Below are 18,089 nucleotides of genomic sequence, written 5' to 3'. Positions count from 1 at the left end.
CCTTCAGGAATATTTGACATTCATGTGCATATCACAATCTCTATGCGCTCCCATTTTGAAATATTCCCGTAAATTATTAGAACCTATATTATCTCATACTCCTTTTAATCTCCCCACATTTCTTCATTCTACCACTTGGCATAACAAATTCATACACCTAAACAACAGGCCTATATATTGGAAAACCTGAAGGCAAAAGGATTTAATGTGGGTCACTCAACTTTTGGATTGTGGTGCCCGAATAGCCCTTCAGGCTGCTGAAAGTTTGGCTTTCTCATTTGACTTTCTTTTTTCTCTTTTTTCTGTCTTTCCTTCCTTTCTCTGTCCGCTATGGGGGGCTGGGGGTGGGGGATGGTGCGGGGAGCGGGGGTGGGCCCTCTGGGTGGGGCTCTGAGCTGGTGGGTGCTCTGCTGCGCGTAGCTTTGCGTACTAACCTTAGGGACCCCCAAGATGGCGAGTGATATAGCCAGACCCCTTAAGATTTTGTCACTCAATGTTAAGGGTCTTAATTCACCTAATAAGCACCAACAGCTCTGGCATTACTTCTTGCAACAGGACCCGGACATCATTTTCATACAGGAGACCCACCTTCTCCAAGCAGATACAAAGGGCATGGCGCACCCTAGATACCCCCTCCAATTCTGGGCTTCAGCAGATACGAAAACGGCAGGGGTGGCAGTTCTGTGCAAAGCTGGCATCAGGCGGGGTTCTGACAAGCTCTTCCGGGGTGGTGACGGTCGCTTCCTCAAGGTATCGGTCGAGGTGGGTTCCCGCCGTCTTACGTTGTGCAATGTGTATGCGCCCAACCTGGCGCAAGATCGCTTCCTTCGGGATCTTTTGCGTGCTCATGTCCTTAGGGGTGGGCCCTCGATTGTTCTGGGGGGCGACCTTAACCTGGTATGGTGCCCTACGATGGACCGGAGTGCGGGCTCCTTTCATGGGGCAGGGGCGATGTCCTCGGCGCTACGCAAACAGATAGGCGATTTGGGTCTCTTCGACGCGTGGCGCTACTTTTCCCCAGACAAAAGGGAATATTCTTTTTATTCTAGTGCTCACCACTCTTATTCCCGCATCGATCATCTGTTCGTATCGCACGACCTGCTTGGTGATGTGGTAGATGTGGAGATGTCAGACATATCCATCTCGGACCATGCGCATGTGGAGTTGCTCCTTAGAGATCTGCGGAGTGGTCCTCCTAGGGAACGGAAGTGGCATCTGCCCCCACACCTCCTCAGGGATACGGCGTCGGTTGACGACATCCGCACGGCCATTACCTCATACTTTGAGTTCAACGATCTGCCGGAAAAGCCGTTCCCGGTGGTATGGGACGCCTTCAAGGCTACAATTCGGGGTCACATCACCTCCCTCGAGATTGCGAGAGCCCGTGAACGGAGGGCAGTGGAGGAGGGCCTGGTGGCGGATTTGCGGGGGGCGGAGGCGCAGAATCAAGAAGAATCCACTCTGAAGACGCGGAGGCACCTCGCGAATCTGCGGGGCAATTGCGCATGCTGCGGGCGAATCGTGCGGAGCAATCCCTCTTGGCGCTAAAGCGCATGCATTTTGACGGTGGGGACAAAGTGGGGAAGCTTTTGGCGAGACGACTGAGGGTCAAGGCGGCCAGGTCCCACATAGCGAATGTGACGCTCCCGGACGGGTCTCGAGCAAAGGCGATGGAGGCTAAAATGAAGGCGTTCCGAGACTATTATGCCTCCTTATACATGGCGGCTCCGCCGGGCGCTACCCCGCCGGAGGAGGTTCTGGAGCACTATGGCGGGATGCGCTTGCATTCCGGAGCGCCGGAAAGGTTAGAAGAGCCACTCTCGCTTGCCGAGGTGACTGAGGCCATCAAGGATCTGAACTTGGGGAAGACGCCGGGCCCTGACGGCTTACCGCTTTCCTTTTACCGCCTATTTCAGGAACAGCTAGGTCCTTATCTTCTTAGACTCTTTGCCTCCTTCGATGGTGGCCAGGGTCCCTCTCCGGACATGGGAATGGCGGAAATAGCTCTAGTCCCTAAGCCTGGGAAAGATCCGGCGCTTTGCTCGTCATATCGCCCGATTGCGTTGCTTAATACTGATTTTAAAATTTACACAAAGGTGCTGGCTAAGAGACTTGATCCCCACATGCCGGACCTCATTGACCCTGACCAGGTGGGCTTCATCCGGGGCCGTCAAGGGGCAGATAAGGTGCGGAGACTGGCACATTTGGTAGGGAAGGTACATCACTGGCACATTCCGGCGTGCCTCCTGTCGTTAGACGCTGAGAAAGCGTTTGATCGCGTGGACTGGGGGTTTCTCCGAGCGGTCCTCTGTAGGATGGGGCTCGGCCCGAGGATGATTGCCAGGATCATGGCACCTTACATGGCGCCTCGAGCGAGGGTCAGGGTGAATGGGAGGTTGACAGAACCGTTCGCCATTGGCAGAGGGACAAGGCAGGGCTGCCCTCTTTCGCCATTGCTGTTCGCCCTGGCGATTGAACCGCTGGCGGACCTGATCAGGCGAAACCCAGACATTTGCGGCGTTCAGATGGGGGGGCAAACTCATAAGGTGGCGTTATACGCAGACGACCTCATTCTCACTCTAACGGAACCGCGACAGTCCTTGCCGGCGCTTCATGAGGTGCTCTGCTCCTTCGAAAGCGCCTCTGGCTTGAAAATTAATCACGATAAGTCGTGGGTGCTTAACCTCACGATCCCTCAGGCCGATGTTCCTCCCCTGGAAATGCTGTGCCCCTACCGGTGGACAGACCAACATATCCGATACCTCGGCCTCTCCTTGACTCTCTCTTTGGGAGGCTGGTCGGCGCTCAATTGGGCGGAATGTCGCAAATCCGTCCTCACTGATCTACAACGGTGGAAGCCTCTTATCCCCTCTTGGCTGGGTAGACTGAACGCGATCAAAATGTCTATACTACCCAAACTACTCTACCTGTTTCAATGCCTTCCTACACCTATCCCTCTGCCGAAGATTAGAGCCTTGCAAAGGGACTGTACTAAATTCATTTGGGGGGGCAAGAGACCCCGATTCTCTCAGTCACTCCTTATGGCCCCGCGGGATCATGGAGGACTAGGGTGCCCGAATCTGGTGGACTATTATTGGGCCGCTCACTTGCGGTTTGTAATAGAGTGGGGTATTAGGCGGAGTGAGAAGGGGTGGCTACATCTGGATCGGGCGGTCACGGGTCGCACAATCTGGAACCTCGCTTGGACCCATAGGGCGGGACGATCCCCTAGTGCTTATTTGGCGGTTCCCACAAGAACGGTCCTGGATGTGTGGGACAAGGTGGCGGTGCGGAAGGGCTTGACGACTTTCCCCTCACCGCACACCCCCATAGAGGATAATCCATGGTTCCCACCGGCTAACCACACTCCCGCCTTTCGCAGGTGGACACGAGAAGACTGCAAAGTCCTTACGGATCTCTTTGACGGAAGCTCCATTAAGTCCTTTGCCCACTGCCGGGAGGAGTTCCATCTTCCCCCAGAGGCCGAATTGCAGTTTCTGCAGTTGCGTCACTGGGCCCTATCGGATGCGATGTACCCGGGGGCCACTCGGGCCTTCACCCCGTTCGAGAGGCCTTATATCGAAAATTTATCAGATTCTACAGCATCCTCTTACTCCCCCTGCTCACCCGTATCAGCGACATTGGCAGGAGACTCTGGGCACTGATATTGATCATGCGCAGTGGACCCGCCTCTGGAGGGATGTTCCTAGGGTGTATCGCAGCGTGCCGCAACAAGAAAACGCGTATAAAGTAATGACGCAGTGGTACTATACGCCCCAACGCCTGCACAGGATGTTCCCCTCTGTACCGCCCGGTTGCTGGAGATGCCATCATGTGCCTGGTGACTTCATGCACATCTGGTGGACCTGCCCTGTGATCGCTATCTTTTGGAAGGAGGTGTTGAGCCACATTCGGGGGGTGCTGGGATTTCCTCTGCCTGATGCTGCTAGCACGATACTGCTGGGACTCAAACCTGTTGACTTGCTGGCCCTGACCCGTAGTGACTGGACCTTAGCGATGCAAATGTTGGGTGCCGCCAGACAACTTATCGCTCTGTATTGGAAGAAGGTGGAGGCCCCCCCTCTAGCTGTATGGTTCGGCAGATTGTGGCAGGTCATCACTATGGAATTGCTCTCGGCTAGGCTACAGTCTCGCACGACCCACTTTGAAAAGGTTTGGCGACCACTAGTGGCTTATCTTTGCAGGAGCGAATATGCTAGGAATATGCCACCAGCGCTGCGAGCATTGCAATTGGTGGAAGATGCGGTGCTCCCCTTTACCCCTCGCACCCTGTGACGCCCTCGCCGCTGTGACTGTCCCCAATAGCTCCCTCTACTCTTCCTCTCTGCTCCCTCTAACCTCTGCTTTACTCTTTTGGCTGCCTTCTACTAGGCCTCTGGTTGATTGTTGGGCCCCTAGGGCCGGTTGTTTGTTTCTGTTTGTTCTGTTTGTACCTGCCCGCCTCGCGGGACGCTATGTAAGGCGGGGTATCACTGGGGTGTGCTGGACTGCGCTTTTGGACCCCCTTCTTGAGCGACTCAATGGGATCTGGACTGATCTTGATGTGCAGATCGACAGGTGTGATTGGAGATACCGACCCACGCAGAGTTCGCACCATGAGTTCTTTCACGCGGCCGGCCCCATGAGGGTTGTAGGCTTATCGCTGTGTCACTGTGACCCTTTTCTTATGTGTGTCTCAATCTGAGACTTAATAAAAAGATGTTGAAATATAAAAAAACACTCCGACCAGGCAGGGGAAAAAAAATCACAATTGCATTTAAACAATGCAGGTTCCTCTATAGGACTGTCACTGGGTGTGATTCAACTTGAAGGGCCCAGCAATGTATAGCGAATGTATATAAGAGTGCTTGATGTTGGGACTGGTTTGGGTGTGTCTAGAGCATTGGTGGCTGATCAAGAAATTGGACTCTCGTGGCACTTTGCTGTTTTTTTGCATTTACCTTTAATGTAGTTAGCAGCCAGAAGAAATAATGCAGGCTAGAATATGAACATGCATTATATGTTACAGGTCTAGAGTTTTGATAGCTAGGCTATTTGTGATCTAATGCACATTGATTTTTTTGGTGCTGAAAAGGAAAATATACATTATCCGCTTTTTAACAAACCATTTGCTTGACTATTGATAATATGAAAAAAGTTGCAGAAAAAATAAAACTTGAGAAAGCAGATATATAATGATGTAGGAACAGTTCAATATTCTTTCAGGGAATTTACAGCCCTCAACATATGTTTCATTTAACATGTTTTAAACAGTAATTATTATTTTTCAATGTCTCTTGAGTTCCCATATTCTGTCTTCTCTAGTGTTTTGAGTTTAAAAAAATATATATATAACATTGCCAGTGGGGTAGTGTCTGTTGTAGACAACTCAGAATGTATGCTTACTGCTCTGTAACATTTAATCTATCCAACAAATTTATATCCTTCAAATTTATGGTAAAATACTTTGATAAAATGAGTGATCCATTTCCAAATTCTGATTAACATTACCTTGAATTTCTGTATTTACTGCCATGTACAGAATAGCCCAGCGCAGAGTAGTTGAAGTTGTTTCAGTGCCTGCGAAGAACAGATCCACGGTGCACTGTACCAAATTTTCCTCATCAAAACCTGAGCTAGGATCACTCTTAAACTGTTTGGAGAAGATAGTTTGTTTTTAATACCCTTAAACTGCTTGGAAAAGACAGATTTTTTTATTGCCTAAAAGAACAATGTAATAATAATCATGCACTGGAAAAACAAATAGGTCTTGACTGTGCAGTATGGCTAAAGAAGAAGAAAGGACAAAAGGTGTCTTGTCATTTTGAGGTAAGTTTATGCGAGCACTTACAAAATTACGCCGGTCTCTTTTGTTTCTTTACCAATCTGAAATGGATTGGTAAATTAAAAAACATTAATAGTAATAAATGCATTTTACTTTTTAATCCTGCAATGGAGAAGTGTGCTGGGGAAGTAGGCAGAAGATGAAGCAAAATGGAGGGCAGGGTGAAGCAAAATGGAGGGTGGGGCGAAGCGCATGAGGAAGAACAACGGGCAAAGGAAGAATCACACAGGTGAGAATGAGCAATATAGGGACCGGAAGAGCAATGAAGCACTTTAGTGAGAAAGAGTAATACAAGCATAGGTGGTTGGAGAGAAAGGTGAGAGGGAGAAACACAAGAACTAGGTGTCAGATAAGCACACAGGTGACAGAAACACAAGCGGGAGAGGGAAGGACATGATGGAGGCAGCTGGAAAACATATTCACTCACATGGAGTGCTTAAGGTAAAAATCAGCTGTGAAGAATGCACACACTCCTGTTCCTTACACCTAATGACTCCAAATAATTAGCACATGTGACACTCTACTCATATCTCGGAATAGTACCCTGTAAGTTTGGTCAAGATTCCAGGAGCCAAAGGATATCCTCATGAATCTTCCTAGTCAGTTTGTGTGGGAGCTCAGTCAACTTTCTCTACTGTGTCCATCTACTGACTGGAAACTATAAAGCCCACCTCATGACAAACACAATATTCTACAATGCTCTCTATCCCATGGCCATGAAAAAGGTCAGTTGTTCTGATGACCTTTTCTTGCATGCACATTCCCACTGCTTGTCCTTTGATCATCAAGCTCACGCTGGATGTGAGTAGGTGGCTTGAGCAAGTTTGGACAGCATCAATGCGTGAGAAGATGCCAACTGGTGCATCCAGCGGGTTTTATTAACTCGTCACAGGCATTAAGAAAGAAAGGAATGAGGAAACCACTGAAAAACCAAAGAGGAGTGATGTGAGGTGAGTGTCGTGTAGCAGGCTGCAAATGCTGCTGTAGGCTGGTGCTAATTGCTTTTTGATCTGTATTGGGGTTATGAATGATGATGACGTGGAAGAAGAAGAAACATTTTAATCGTCACCATAGGCTAGGCTACCACGTGCCATTACATAAACATCACTGCTTACCAATACCACCTCCACTCTGCAAGTAGTTTGAATTCAGTCACATAAAACTAATATAGAGTGCATCTATGATGACAAATGTGGATCTTACCTGTGACTGAACAATATTCAGTTGGACTGGCACGAGAAGTGCATGTGAGGAGCAGAGGTCACTGATGCTTTAAGTTGTGAGAAAATGAGACCTTAGTGTCTTATGTTCCAGAGCAGCACAACAGTCACATTTGTAATACACAGAAAAGGAGAAGTTTCACATATAAAGGGGATGTTTAGTGCTAGATGAAACAAGAATCAAAAGCATACTGACATGAGCAGCCTCTGCATATGAAAAAACACATATTATAGTGGCACCAAAATCAACAAAGCGCCTGAGTGGCATACCAATGGAGATGCTTTACTCACCATAATATAGTGTAAAATCTCCTGCCTATTTTAAACACATTAATATATTCATACACAAGACCCTAAGGTGTGTAGGTCTGTGCCTCCGGCAAATGCTCACTTGATCTCCTTGATGAGAAAGAGATGTCTACCCTGATAGGACAGTGGCCAGGTGGCAGAGCACCATTAAATGGTCAGAAACTGAAATCCTGTGGGTTGGTAAATACATAAAATAACCAAGTTGTAACCGGCAACAATCTCACACACCCAGGCAGCATATACCAGAAGTAGGTAGCCCAACCATAGCTGCCACTCAGGGCCCGTTGTGGTAAATAAATAATTAATTACCGGTACTATTTTTGAATATATTAACAATAACAGATAGCTCAATAAATAAGAGGCAGGATCCGATGTGTCCGAGTTGAACAGGCTTTATTCAGGCAAAAGGGAAGGGACTGGAACGGGACAGCCTGAAATAAAGTAGGAAGGAAGGAAGGCAGGCAGCTGCACCATTTCATCGACAGTGCAGCATATATATAGTACAACATTACATTACATTACATACAGTAGGCGTGACTTATGACAAACGTAAGATAAGAACACATGGGCGGAAGAAGAAGGCGTGCACAGGGCGTGCACTGAGACATGTGATGTGAAACGTCATAGAAGTGTCATGAATGGGCGGAAACATGGAGGGGGCTACCTGAGCAGCTGGGACCTTTAACCTAGTGGTGCGCGCAAATGGGCAATGACGTGTTACCAGGGAGAACTGGGGGCTATGACTTCTGCACTAGAAGAGGAGACTAAAGTCTGCGGTGTCAGGACGACATGTACCTATAGCATATCTGGTATCTGGTGTTTGGAGTACATGTTGATAGAATCTAAAAGTTATCAGGGCAAAGGCTACTTGACACTAAGGCTGGTGCATGCATATATTCTACATGTATTGCGTGTGCTATGAATCTTCTATGAATATTAATACAGTAACTCTCTTGCATGGAGACAGAAAGACTAGACTATAGCTGGAGATGTTTATGCGGTTCAGTAGCTTAGGAATGCGAAGACGAGAGGCTGGACTGATAACTGGAAGCATAACATATTCTTGGCAGACAGGCAGGCAGAGCCAGGCCGGGCACCGCGCTGCTTGGCAGGAAGTAAGTGAAGGGTCAGGGATGCAGGTGGGGCTGCATCGCTCCTCGGAGTGGGTTCAGGAGACTGGAGCTTGAATCTGGTGTCCGGGCCCCTTGAGGCCTAGAAACGGGGACAATGCGGGGAATTAACGTGCACACTGTAAAATGTGGCAACATAGGCCTAATACTCGTTGCTTTCACGAGAACTGGATACTGACATACTAGAGTTGGACACAACCATAATTGCGTCTTTAATCGATCATAAGGGGATATATATGCATATCGATCATGCACATATAACATAGGATGGGGAACACGTAGGCACATATAACAAGGCAAAATATAATTTTCCACATTCCCTCCTTGTGCCCTACGTTTCCATCAGGAAACATCAATATTCATGATACCATCTATCTGTTCATATAGCATCATTTGCTCGTCTCGAATTGTCTTGGAACGGGACTTAGGACTAGGAATACAAGAGGTAGCACACATGCCGCAAATCGCAGGACCACATTGTAAACAGAGGCAGCAACTGAATATGATCATTACTGCTATACCTAGGAATGACAATACTTTCCATCCCCAGGCAGATATGATACTCCAGAGCCAACCGGACCATGTCCAGGTGCCTGGATTCTGGTGTAACTGATGGGCAATTTTATGAAGTCTGGTTATAGCTGAATAAACAGACGGCGCGTTATTAGGAATGAAAATGCAGCAACTAGATCCGATGACTCTACATGCTCCTCCTCTATCGGCCAGTATGACGTCAAGAACGAGACGATTTTGGAGCACGACAAATCTAATAGCAGATTGCTCTTCAGTTAAGTTACCTAGAGCGGAAGTAGTTTCATTCACTTCATTCAAGGGTTCTGGTTAACCTACGTATTAGCTTACTATTCTGGACAGGACCTATAAAGAAAAAGAAACCTTTATTGAAGTCTTGATATTGTTCTAGGGCAGTTTCAGTTTGATCGACAATTGGGGACTCAGTTTCCCTTCTATGTCTAACGTGTACTAGATGTGTGTTTCTGTGATAGTCGGATGGGGCTAGAAAAACTGGTGGCAGTAGGAAGGCAATATAACATGTTCCATCCCAATCGAGGGGCAGACGAACATATGCGGTCTGACCACAAACAAAATAAGAATGACGTGAGGCTTTGAAAATAGATTTCCCACTATCACTATACTCGACCATAATAGTACAATCACTGTGACCTACATGTGCGGAACCATTCTTTCTGACACATAATTCGCCTTTGACTGGTAGAACTGAAATAGCAGGCAAATCTGGAGTAGTATCAGACTGAACATTCAAAACCATGAAATTCGAGGAGTAATTACCTAAATCATATACTTCATTTTCTAGATCTAATCCTGTTCTATGGGAAAGTCCTTCCTTGTCTGGGAAACATATTCTATTCAGAAGGGACATATCAGTTGAGGATGACGTTAACGTGGACCATGCTCCACACGAACCATTATGTGAAAACGGATAAGGAAAGAGTGGCAGAACTCCCTTCGGTGTCTGGAAAGGGGGGAGTCGACCACACACCCAACAATTAGTGGCATTGCTGGTCTGGTGTGAATAATGTAGCATTCGGATAAAAGTATTATTACGCATAGCAAGACGATAGGATAACTCGTGAGGAGGCAGGTCACTAAATGTATGCTCTACTGTAGTATTAGAAAACATATGTACATGTGAAATAGGAAAACATAAATGCAACGCATAACTTATGCATGTAACCATAAGGCTCAGGAATAATAAAAAGAACAGAGTAACTATACATCGGCTGCAAAGATTCTTTCGATAGCGTATTCTCTTAGAGTTTTGACTAACTCTCTCACTGTGTGGGTCTGTCTTATACATGTCAGGAACCTGTCTAACCGTTTCACCCGAGAGGGACTTAGACAATTAAACTGGCTGACTTACTAGACCTCAACTTGGATTTATACTCCTGCTGCGGAGTTTTCTCTAACAGGGGAAGTTTAAATTCAGTTTCTGGGCAGTCCTTGAGAACGGGGCAGTCCTTGAGAAAAGGTTTTGCTTTGAGTCCATGGAATTTCTTTACGTGGCTCATGTGTAGCCACCCTTTTCGGTTCTCGACCTTCACTGCAGTCCGGGTGGTGAGGAGAACGAGGCGGGGCTCCTTCCAGCGGGGCTCCAGCGGACTTGAACGATCAAAATTGCGAATCAACACGAAATCCCCCGGAACGACTTCATGCGGTTTCACGTCGGTGTTGTCTGGAAATGCAGCGGCAACCTGTGAACGACAAGATTGTAGTGCAGACATCAAGGAGGCAAGGTAATCTGTCAGCATATTACTGTCAACATCGGTAATGATACGGGGTCTAGGTGTACCCCACATATTGGGGGGACGTCCAAACACTATCTCATACGGGGACAGACCTGAACGGGAGTGAGCGACCATTCTCATATAAAAAAGGGCGACTGGCAGTGCTACTATCCAATCTACACCTTTCTCGGCACAAACTTTAGCGATGCGGATTTTCAGAGTCTGGTTATGTCTCTCTACAAGACCGGCTGCTTCAGGATGGCGTACGCAATGGAACTTCCACTGGTACCCTAACAGAAGGGAAACTTGTTTCATGAGCTCGGACGAGAATGGCTGGCCGTTATCTGAATACACGACCCTAGGTAATCCATAGCGGGGAAAGAACTCACGAACCAACTGCCTGGCAGTGGTCGCAGCTGTGTAATCTGGAACTGGATATGCTTCTGTCCACCTGGACAAAGCGCATGCAACTACGAGGACATACTTGAAACCTCGACATCGCTCCATCTGAATATAATCCATCTGGAGGACTTCAAAAGGGTGGTCAGGAGGATGGAATCCACCTTGTTCCACCGGGACACCTTTACCTGGATTGAACTGACAACAGATCATGCAGGAACGCACTTTCTGCTTGGCTGCTGCTCGTAAATGCTTGTTAAACCAAATGTTCTGGATACTATCTAACATGGCTTTTTCTCCTAAATGTGCTGGGCTATGTGCGGTGTTAATAATGACTTGAACCATAGAGTCGGGGAGAAACCATGTGGCTTTTCCCTTCGTCAACCATCCTTGATCTGTCTGGACCCCTCCTTGTTCAGACCATTTCTTGATTTCATCGGGAGTAGCATGTAACTGTATATCTATTACATCTTGTTTAGGGTCCTTAACTGTCATACAAGTAGTCTGATCTGGAATGAGTGTCGGTGTCGTGTTAACTGGAATGTCTGGAGTCTGAGCTGTAAGCTTGGCTGTTCGATCTGCTAGATCGTTACCCTGGGAAATGATGTCAGTGACTTTCGTATGTGCCTTGCACTTCATGATGGCGATAGCTGTCGGTAAATGTATTGCATCTAACAGAGCTTGAATGAGGGGGCCATGCTGAATCTTGGTTCCATGAGAAGTCATAAAACCTCTTTCTTGCCAGAGCACTCCAAAGTTGTGTACGACTCCGAATGCATAACGTGAATCTGTGTATATGTTAACTTTCAGGTTCTTGGCACGTATGCAGGCTTGGGTCAGAGCGACAAGCTCTGCTGCTTGAGCAGACAGGGTGTCTATACGATGTGTTTCTATAACTTCGGTTTCAGTAGTCACTGCATACGCGGCTACTAGTTCTCCTGTACTTGTTCTCATACATGAACCATCCACATAAAGTGTCAGGTCGGGATCAGGTAATGCAATGTCTGTCAAGTCTTGTCTTGGCTTCGTCATGGTGTTAACAACTTCCACACAGTCATGTGTGGCAGGATTTGAAGTAACTGACGGTAACAGTGTAGCTGGATTTAAAATGTTGCAGCGTCTGATTTCTATGTGTGGCTGAAACAGTGTCAATTCATAACCTGTTAAACGTGCAATTGTCAAGTGCTGAGTCTGTGTTCGGTTTAAAAGAACTTCCACGGAGTGTGGAACTTGTACTGTCAGGGAGTGTCCTAACACTATGGAATCACTTTGTCTGATAGCTAGAGCTGTGGCTGCAACTGACTTGAGGCACGCAGGCAGAGCCTGGGCCACTGGATCTAATGTGCTAGAAAAATAAGCACAGGGCTTGTATTGTCCTGCTTGATCTTGTGTGAGAACAGATAATGCAGTACCATCACGTTCAGTGACAAAAAGTGTAAAAGGCTTACTGTAGTTCGGTGTTGCTAGAACAGGTGCTTGGCATAAAGCTTTCTTTAATTCATTAAAAACAAGTGTATGTTCCTGGGTCCACGGGAGGACAGTCGATACGGCTGCCTCCTGTGTCGTTAACTGTATCAGTGGCTTGGCTAGAAATGCGTACTGAGGAATCCATTGTCTGCAGTAAGAAGTGAGGCCGATAAAAGCTCGTACCTCCTTCTGTGTCTTGGGTTGTGGAAGACGTGCTATTAACTGGATACGGTCTGGTGTCAACTGCCTACCCCTCTTGGACAGTAAGTGTCCTAAGTAGACCACTTGCTGGACACAGAATTGCAATTTGGAAGGGGACACCTTGTGCCCCATCTCGGCCAGAAAATACAGGACTGTAAGTGACGCACGTTCGCAGTCACGTTCAGAACGGGCTGTGATCAGTAGATCATCGACATACTGGAGCAGGGCAGTGTCAGTTGGCATGTGAATATTATCTAGTTGTCTTTTAAGTGCTTGACTATAAATGCTAGGACTTTCTGTGAAACCTTGAGGTGCTCGTGTGAATTTATAGCTTCTTCCATTTAAACAGAATCCGAAAAGGAACTGGCTGTCTGGATGAATGGGGACACTAAAGAATGCGTTCTTGAGATCGATAACTGTAAAGAATGTGGCTTCAGAATCAATGGCTGTCAAGAGTGAGGAAATATCTGGGACCACTGGGTACTGGGGTATAATACATTTATTAAGTTCTCGAAGGTCAATCACTAATCGATAAACTGGAGGTGCATTTGGATCAGTACGTTTCAGGACTGGAATGATAGGAGAATTACATACATTGGAGTCAGTTTCTACAACCACTCCTTGAACAATAAGCTCGTCAATAATTTTGGATAAGGCTGCTACAGCCTCAGGTGGCAATCTGTACTGTCGGATTCGTGGTAATACAACACCTTTCTTCAGGGTAACACGATGGGGTGTGATATGCATACAACCTACATCAGTTGGGCCTTGCGCCCATAAATGCTGTGGTACATTTAATAATCTTGGATCAAAATCACGTAATACATAATGACCTTTAAAATCACGCAAAAACAAACGGACCCCTTCTGGGGAGCAGCATATTACTGCTCCTAATTCTTTAAGAGTTCTAATGCCTAACAGATTCTCTAGACAAGATTTCGTGAGTAACAAGTCTGTAGTTCGGGACAATGGACCAACTTCTAGAGTAACTGGTTTCGATATTTCATTAACAATAGGCTTTCCTGAAAATCCAAGGGAAACATTTCTAGAGCCTGAGAGCGGAGCCCCTGGAACCTCGTCATGACTGATGGTAGTCCTACTTGCCCCTGTATCAATCAGAAACTTTCTGTCTTTCCCCAATACTTGACTGTGTACATAGGGACCCTCTTGATCTACAGGTATCTCGATGAGAGGCAAGCCTACCTCCCTCTCTAGACTGTTTCATGAATACGGCTGATAATCTGGATACTCGGACTGTGCGTACTGGTACATCTGCTGTGTAACGTGTTGTGTTGCAGCTATAGGCTGCGGTACTGTAACTGTCTGTTGTGCATTCTGTGGTGGCTGGGAAGTCTGTGAAACTTGTTCTTGTCTAGGCGGACGTGGTCTTTCTTTAGTCTTACCAGTAGCTATGTTGTGTTTCAGAACTGCACATTCATTTATAAAATGACCTGGCTGTTTACAGTAATTGCATGTCCCTTTAACGGGAGCTGCTGGATGACTGGCTTGATTCGGACCCCTCTTCTGACTGTCTTGTGGAACAGATTGTGCAACTAATACTTTCATTTTCGTGTCTTTCATACGTCTCTTTTCGTGTTCCTGTTCTTCCCTGATTCTGTTCTGGTGATACTGGAGCATCTGGAGCATCTGTGACGGAGTATTAGCTTGCCAGGTACTTTCGACTTTCAGTACTCGATTTTTAACTTGTGGGCTTGAATTCTCGACTAGTTTGGTAACAAAAAGATGGGGATACGACTCACTACTTGTTTTCAGACCACTATTAATAATGAAACATTTCTCAAATCTAGAATAAAAATCACTAGTATCTTCGTCTTGTTTCTGTTTACAGGCTGAGATGGCATCCCAATCTTCCTTTTTCGTGGCTAGTAATCTTGGCAAAACTTGGATTAACAATTCGGGCAAAGCTTTAGCTTTATCCCCAAGACCGGTACCTGGTACTCGTGTATTATCTTCAGCTTCTAATGCTGTCCAATCTATCTTTTTCTCTCCCACCTCCCATTCTTTTTCCTTGAGTTTTTCATATATGCCCGCAGGCAACAGGACTTTTAACATTTTAATGAGATCAGGATACGTGTATTCTTCCATACGGAGCATGTCCTTTAGTTCACGGTGAAACCCTGCTGGATCTTTATCATGACAGGGAATTTTCATTTCCAAGAGTTCTATTTTCGTGATAGGGGTGTAAACAAATACTCGTTCTAGACCACCCCCCTCTTTCTTGACTGGATGTACTTCTCGTAACGGATTCTGTCTGTCTATGTAGAATAATTTACTTTCTGGGGGTGAGACGTGAACAGAATGTGGATTCAGAAACGTTCGGTATTTGTGGCGCTGTTCTAGAATGACACTAATTAAATCGGTACCTAGACCTTTCCATCTGTATTGGAGTAACTTGTTCAATATATCATGTAGCGGACCTGGATCAGAATGTTGTTCTTCATACAGCGTAATGAGGTGCTGAATCATATATGTGCCCACCAGACGTTGCTCGGCTGGGGGCAGTTTCAGAAACATTTGTGCCACTATTTCGTCTGGAAAAGTGGTAGAATCAGTAGTCCATCGGACTGCTGATCGGGCTAGTTCTTGTTCATGCATTGAACTAAGCTCGCTATACCCTATTCGTGATTTCAGAATGTGATCGGTAGCTTGGAATACTTGCTCAAGAGAACACTGTTCTGGTACTGGAGGAGGAAAAGTTTTCTTGTAATCTAGGCGTGAATGTCGGTCGGAAAGTCTAGTTCTACCTACATACGCTATTCTGTCAGGATTCTCGTTGTCTACCTCTTCACTAGAAGAGTCATTCTCTTTCTCGGTTGCTCTTTTTGCTTCTCGTTTCTCGTGTATACTTATGATTTCCCTACGAATTTTCTTGTACATACTCTCTATACAACCTTGTGTCTTGTGTTTTCCATCGGCTATATTGTCACTCCACCTAGTCAGGACTTTCAGTTCTTCTTGATCTTTTTCTGGATAATCTTGCTCTCTAACTAAACAGTTAATCAGGAACTTTAAAATCATGAGCTGAGTCTCGACTTTTCTTTGAACCATGGCTTCGTGAATACTTCCTGGATTCTCTCCTGTACGGATGAAACGATATATTCTGTCTAGATGTTCTCCCATATCGGGCAGGGTGACCAGATAGCTGGCAACCCGTCTTAAACGTAATGAATATATGACCATGTGATCCTCGCCTGGAACTGGATCATAACGACAGTCAGTAAGACCTCGCATGATATCTACATATGTAGACACTTTTGGCGTACGCTGTAACGCTAGTTCATGTAGCGTCAGACGTCTTGGTTGAGGCGGGGTATGAGGAGAACCTCCCCCCGCGGCTCCTAAACTAGAATCGTTGGTGAATACTGTACGGGCTGGTAGAGTGACTGGCATAACGGGTGCATGTACTGTGGGCTGGTCCGGGGGTGCTGGGACATGAACTTGGTCCCCGGGAACAGTAGTTGGCGGGACAGGAATTACATTATTAACGGAAGCAGGCGGAACAGGATTTGCATAGGCTGGGACTGTGTCGTCCAAATAGGACGAAAGAAATATGTCAGCTGCGGTCGGTTTATGACGTAGCTTAATCGGGACCAATGGCGGCGGTAAATTACAGGGTGCTTCCGGGGTTGCTTTCGGCAAGCCCTCGGCAAGAAGAGGATACATGCCTTTAATAAGGGCATTTCTCTGTCTGTCTGACTGTTCTGCTCTAACTCGTTCACCTTCTTCGATTAATTCCCTTTCTTGGGCTTTTTCCGAGGATTCCCTACTTAATTCTGTTTTTCTGAATTCTTTTTCGGTTCTTTTATGAGATTCTTTGCGCCATAACTCGATGGCATCTTTCTGGGACTGTCTGGCTTTCTTTTTCCATAATGCTTCTTCTACTCGCATGATGCACTCGGCATCCCATGTACCTGATACGGGCCATCTATATTTCTCTTCTAGTTCCTTAGTATAGTCCGCCCATAAGTCTAGATATATTATGGCATCTAAGCCATGCTTGTGATACATAAAATGTCCTGGACTGTCCCTAGGAGGTACAGGAACTGCTTCTTCGAGTAGCCCTTTTCTGGTCTTTAACTGACGTAATTTCGAGAACAGAGGCATTTCGGTAATACACTTGGAACACAATACACAATAATCACAGTAATTAAATGTCAAACAAAACATTCATACCACGACATAAAAATACATTGATAACAGTTCGAACAGAATACTACCTGATACAATGAGAACAGCACACATGAATTTCTCGAGAACGAAACTTACTAGAATTACTGGATGCACTGCTAAAACAATACAGAACATACCGGTCCCATAAAGAGACACGTCGGACCGTATCCACCTAGGTGAATACTTCGGACTGGATCTGTGTACCCAAACCCAACGGACCAGGAACAAACTAATGATCCTGTCTAGATACTTCCCCCGCGACGGTACTCACCGGGAAGCAGAAACTGGAAGGCCTCGGACTGGACTGGACTGCTACGACGTCGGACTACGAACTTCGGACTTCAGAAACAGGTGGGCCTCCGGATACCTCGGACCTTGCACTCTCGGCTTGGGCTCTGGTCGGGACGAACCGCATTCCACACCGCTTCGTCTGGATGTCGGACCGCAGTCTCCGTCTCCTCCGTAGGCCTGAGGGAGACTTGAAGCAGAAATATCTGCACGTGCACGGTATTGTTCCGTCACGGCTGCAGAGGGTCAGGGGACCTGCGTAGCATCGCCAGCGCGTGAGGAAGGGGCTCGTCCCTATTCGGGCGCCATTATGTGGTAAATAAATAATTAATTACCGGTACTATTTTTGAATATATTAACAATAACAGATAGCTCAATAAATAAGAGGCAGGATCCGATGTGTCCGAGTTGAACAGGCTTTATTCAGGCAAAAGGGAAGGGACTGGAACGGGACAGCCTGAAATAAAGTAGGAAGGAAGGAAGGCAGGCAGCTGCACCATTTCATCGACAGTGCAGCATATATATAGTACAACATTACATTACATTACATACAGTAGGCGTGACTTATGAGAAACGTAAGATAAGAACACATGGGCGGAAGAAGAAGGCGTGCACAGGGCGTGCACTGAGACATGTGATGTGAAACGTCATACAAGTGTCATGAATGGGCGGAAACATGGAGGGGGCTACCTGAGCAGCTGGGACCTTTAACCTAGTGGTGCGCGCAAATGGGCAATGACGTGTTACCAGGGAGAACTGGGGGCTATGACTTCTG

General features: G+C 46.6%; 1 protein-coding gene across 1 annotated transcript in view; it reads right to left on the bottom strand.

Moving 5' to 3' along the window:
* LOC144798738 (cytochrome P450 2J2-like) overlaps positions 1–18,089 on the bottom strand; it is a 488,232-nt gene that overhangs the window by 224,785 nt on the left and 245,358 nt on the right. The window contains exon 6 of the mRNA XM_078669759.1: positions 5,512–5,653. Within this exon, the coding sequence (XP_078525885.1) occupies positions 5,512–5,653 (142 nt within the window). The remainder of the gene's footprint in view (positions 1–5,511; positions 5,654–18,089) is intronic.

The sequence above is a fragment of the Lissotriton helveticus genome, chromosome 1_2, assembly GCF_964261635.1.
Source record: "Lissotriton helveticus chromosome 1_2, aLisHel1.1, whole genome shotgun sequence".
NCBI lineage: Eukaryota > Metazoa > Chordata > Amphibia > Caudata > Salamandridae > Lissotriton > Lissotriton helveticus.
Note: the sequence above shows the minus strand (reverse complement) of the source record. Positions and strands in the feature narration are given on the sequence as shown.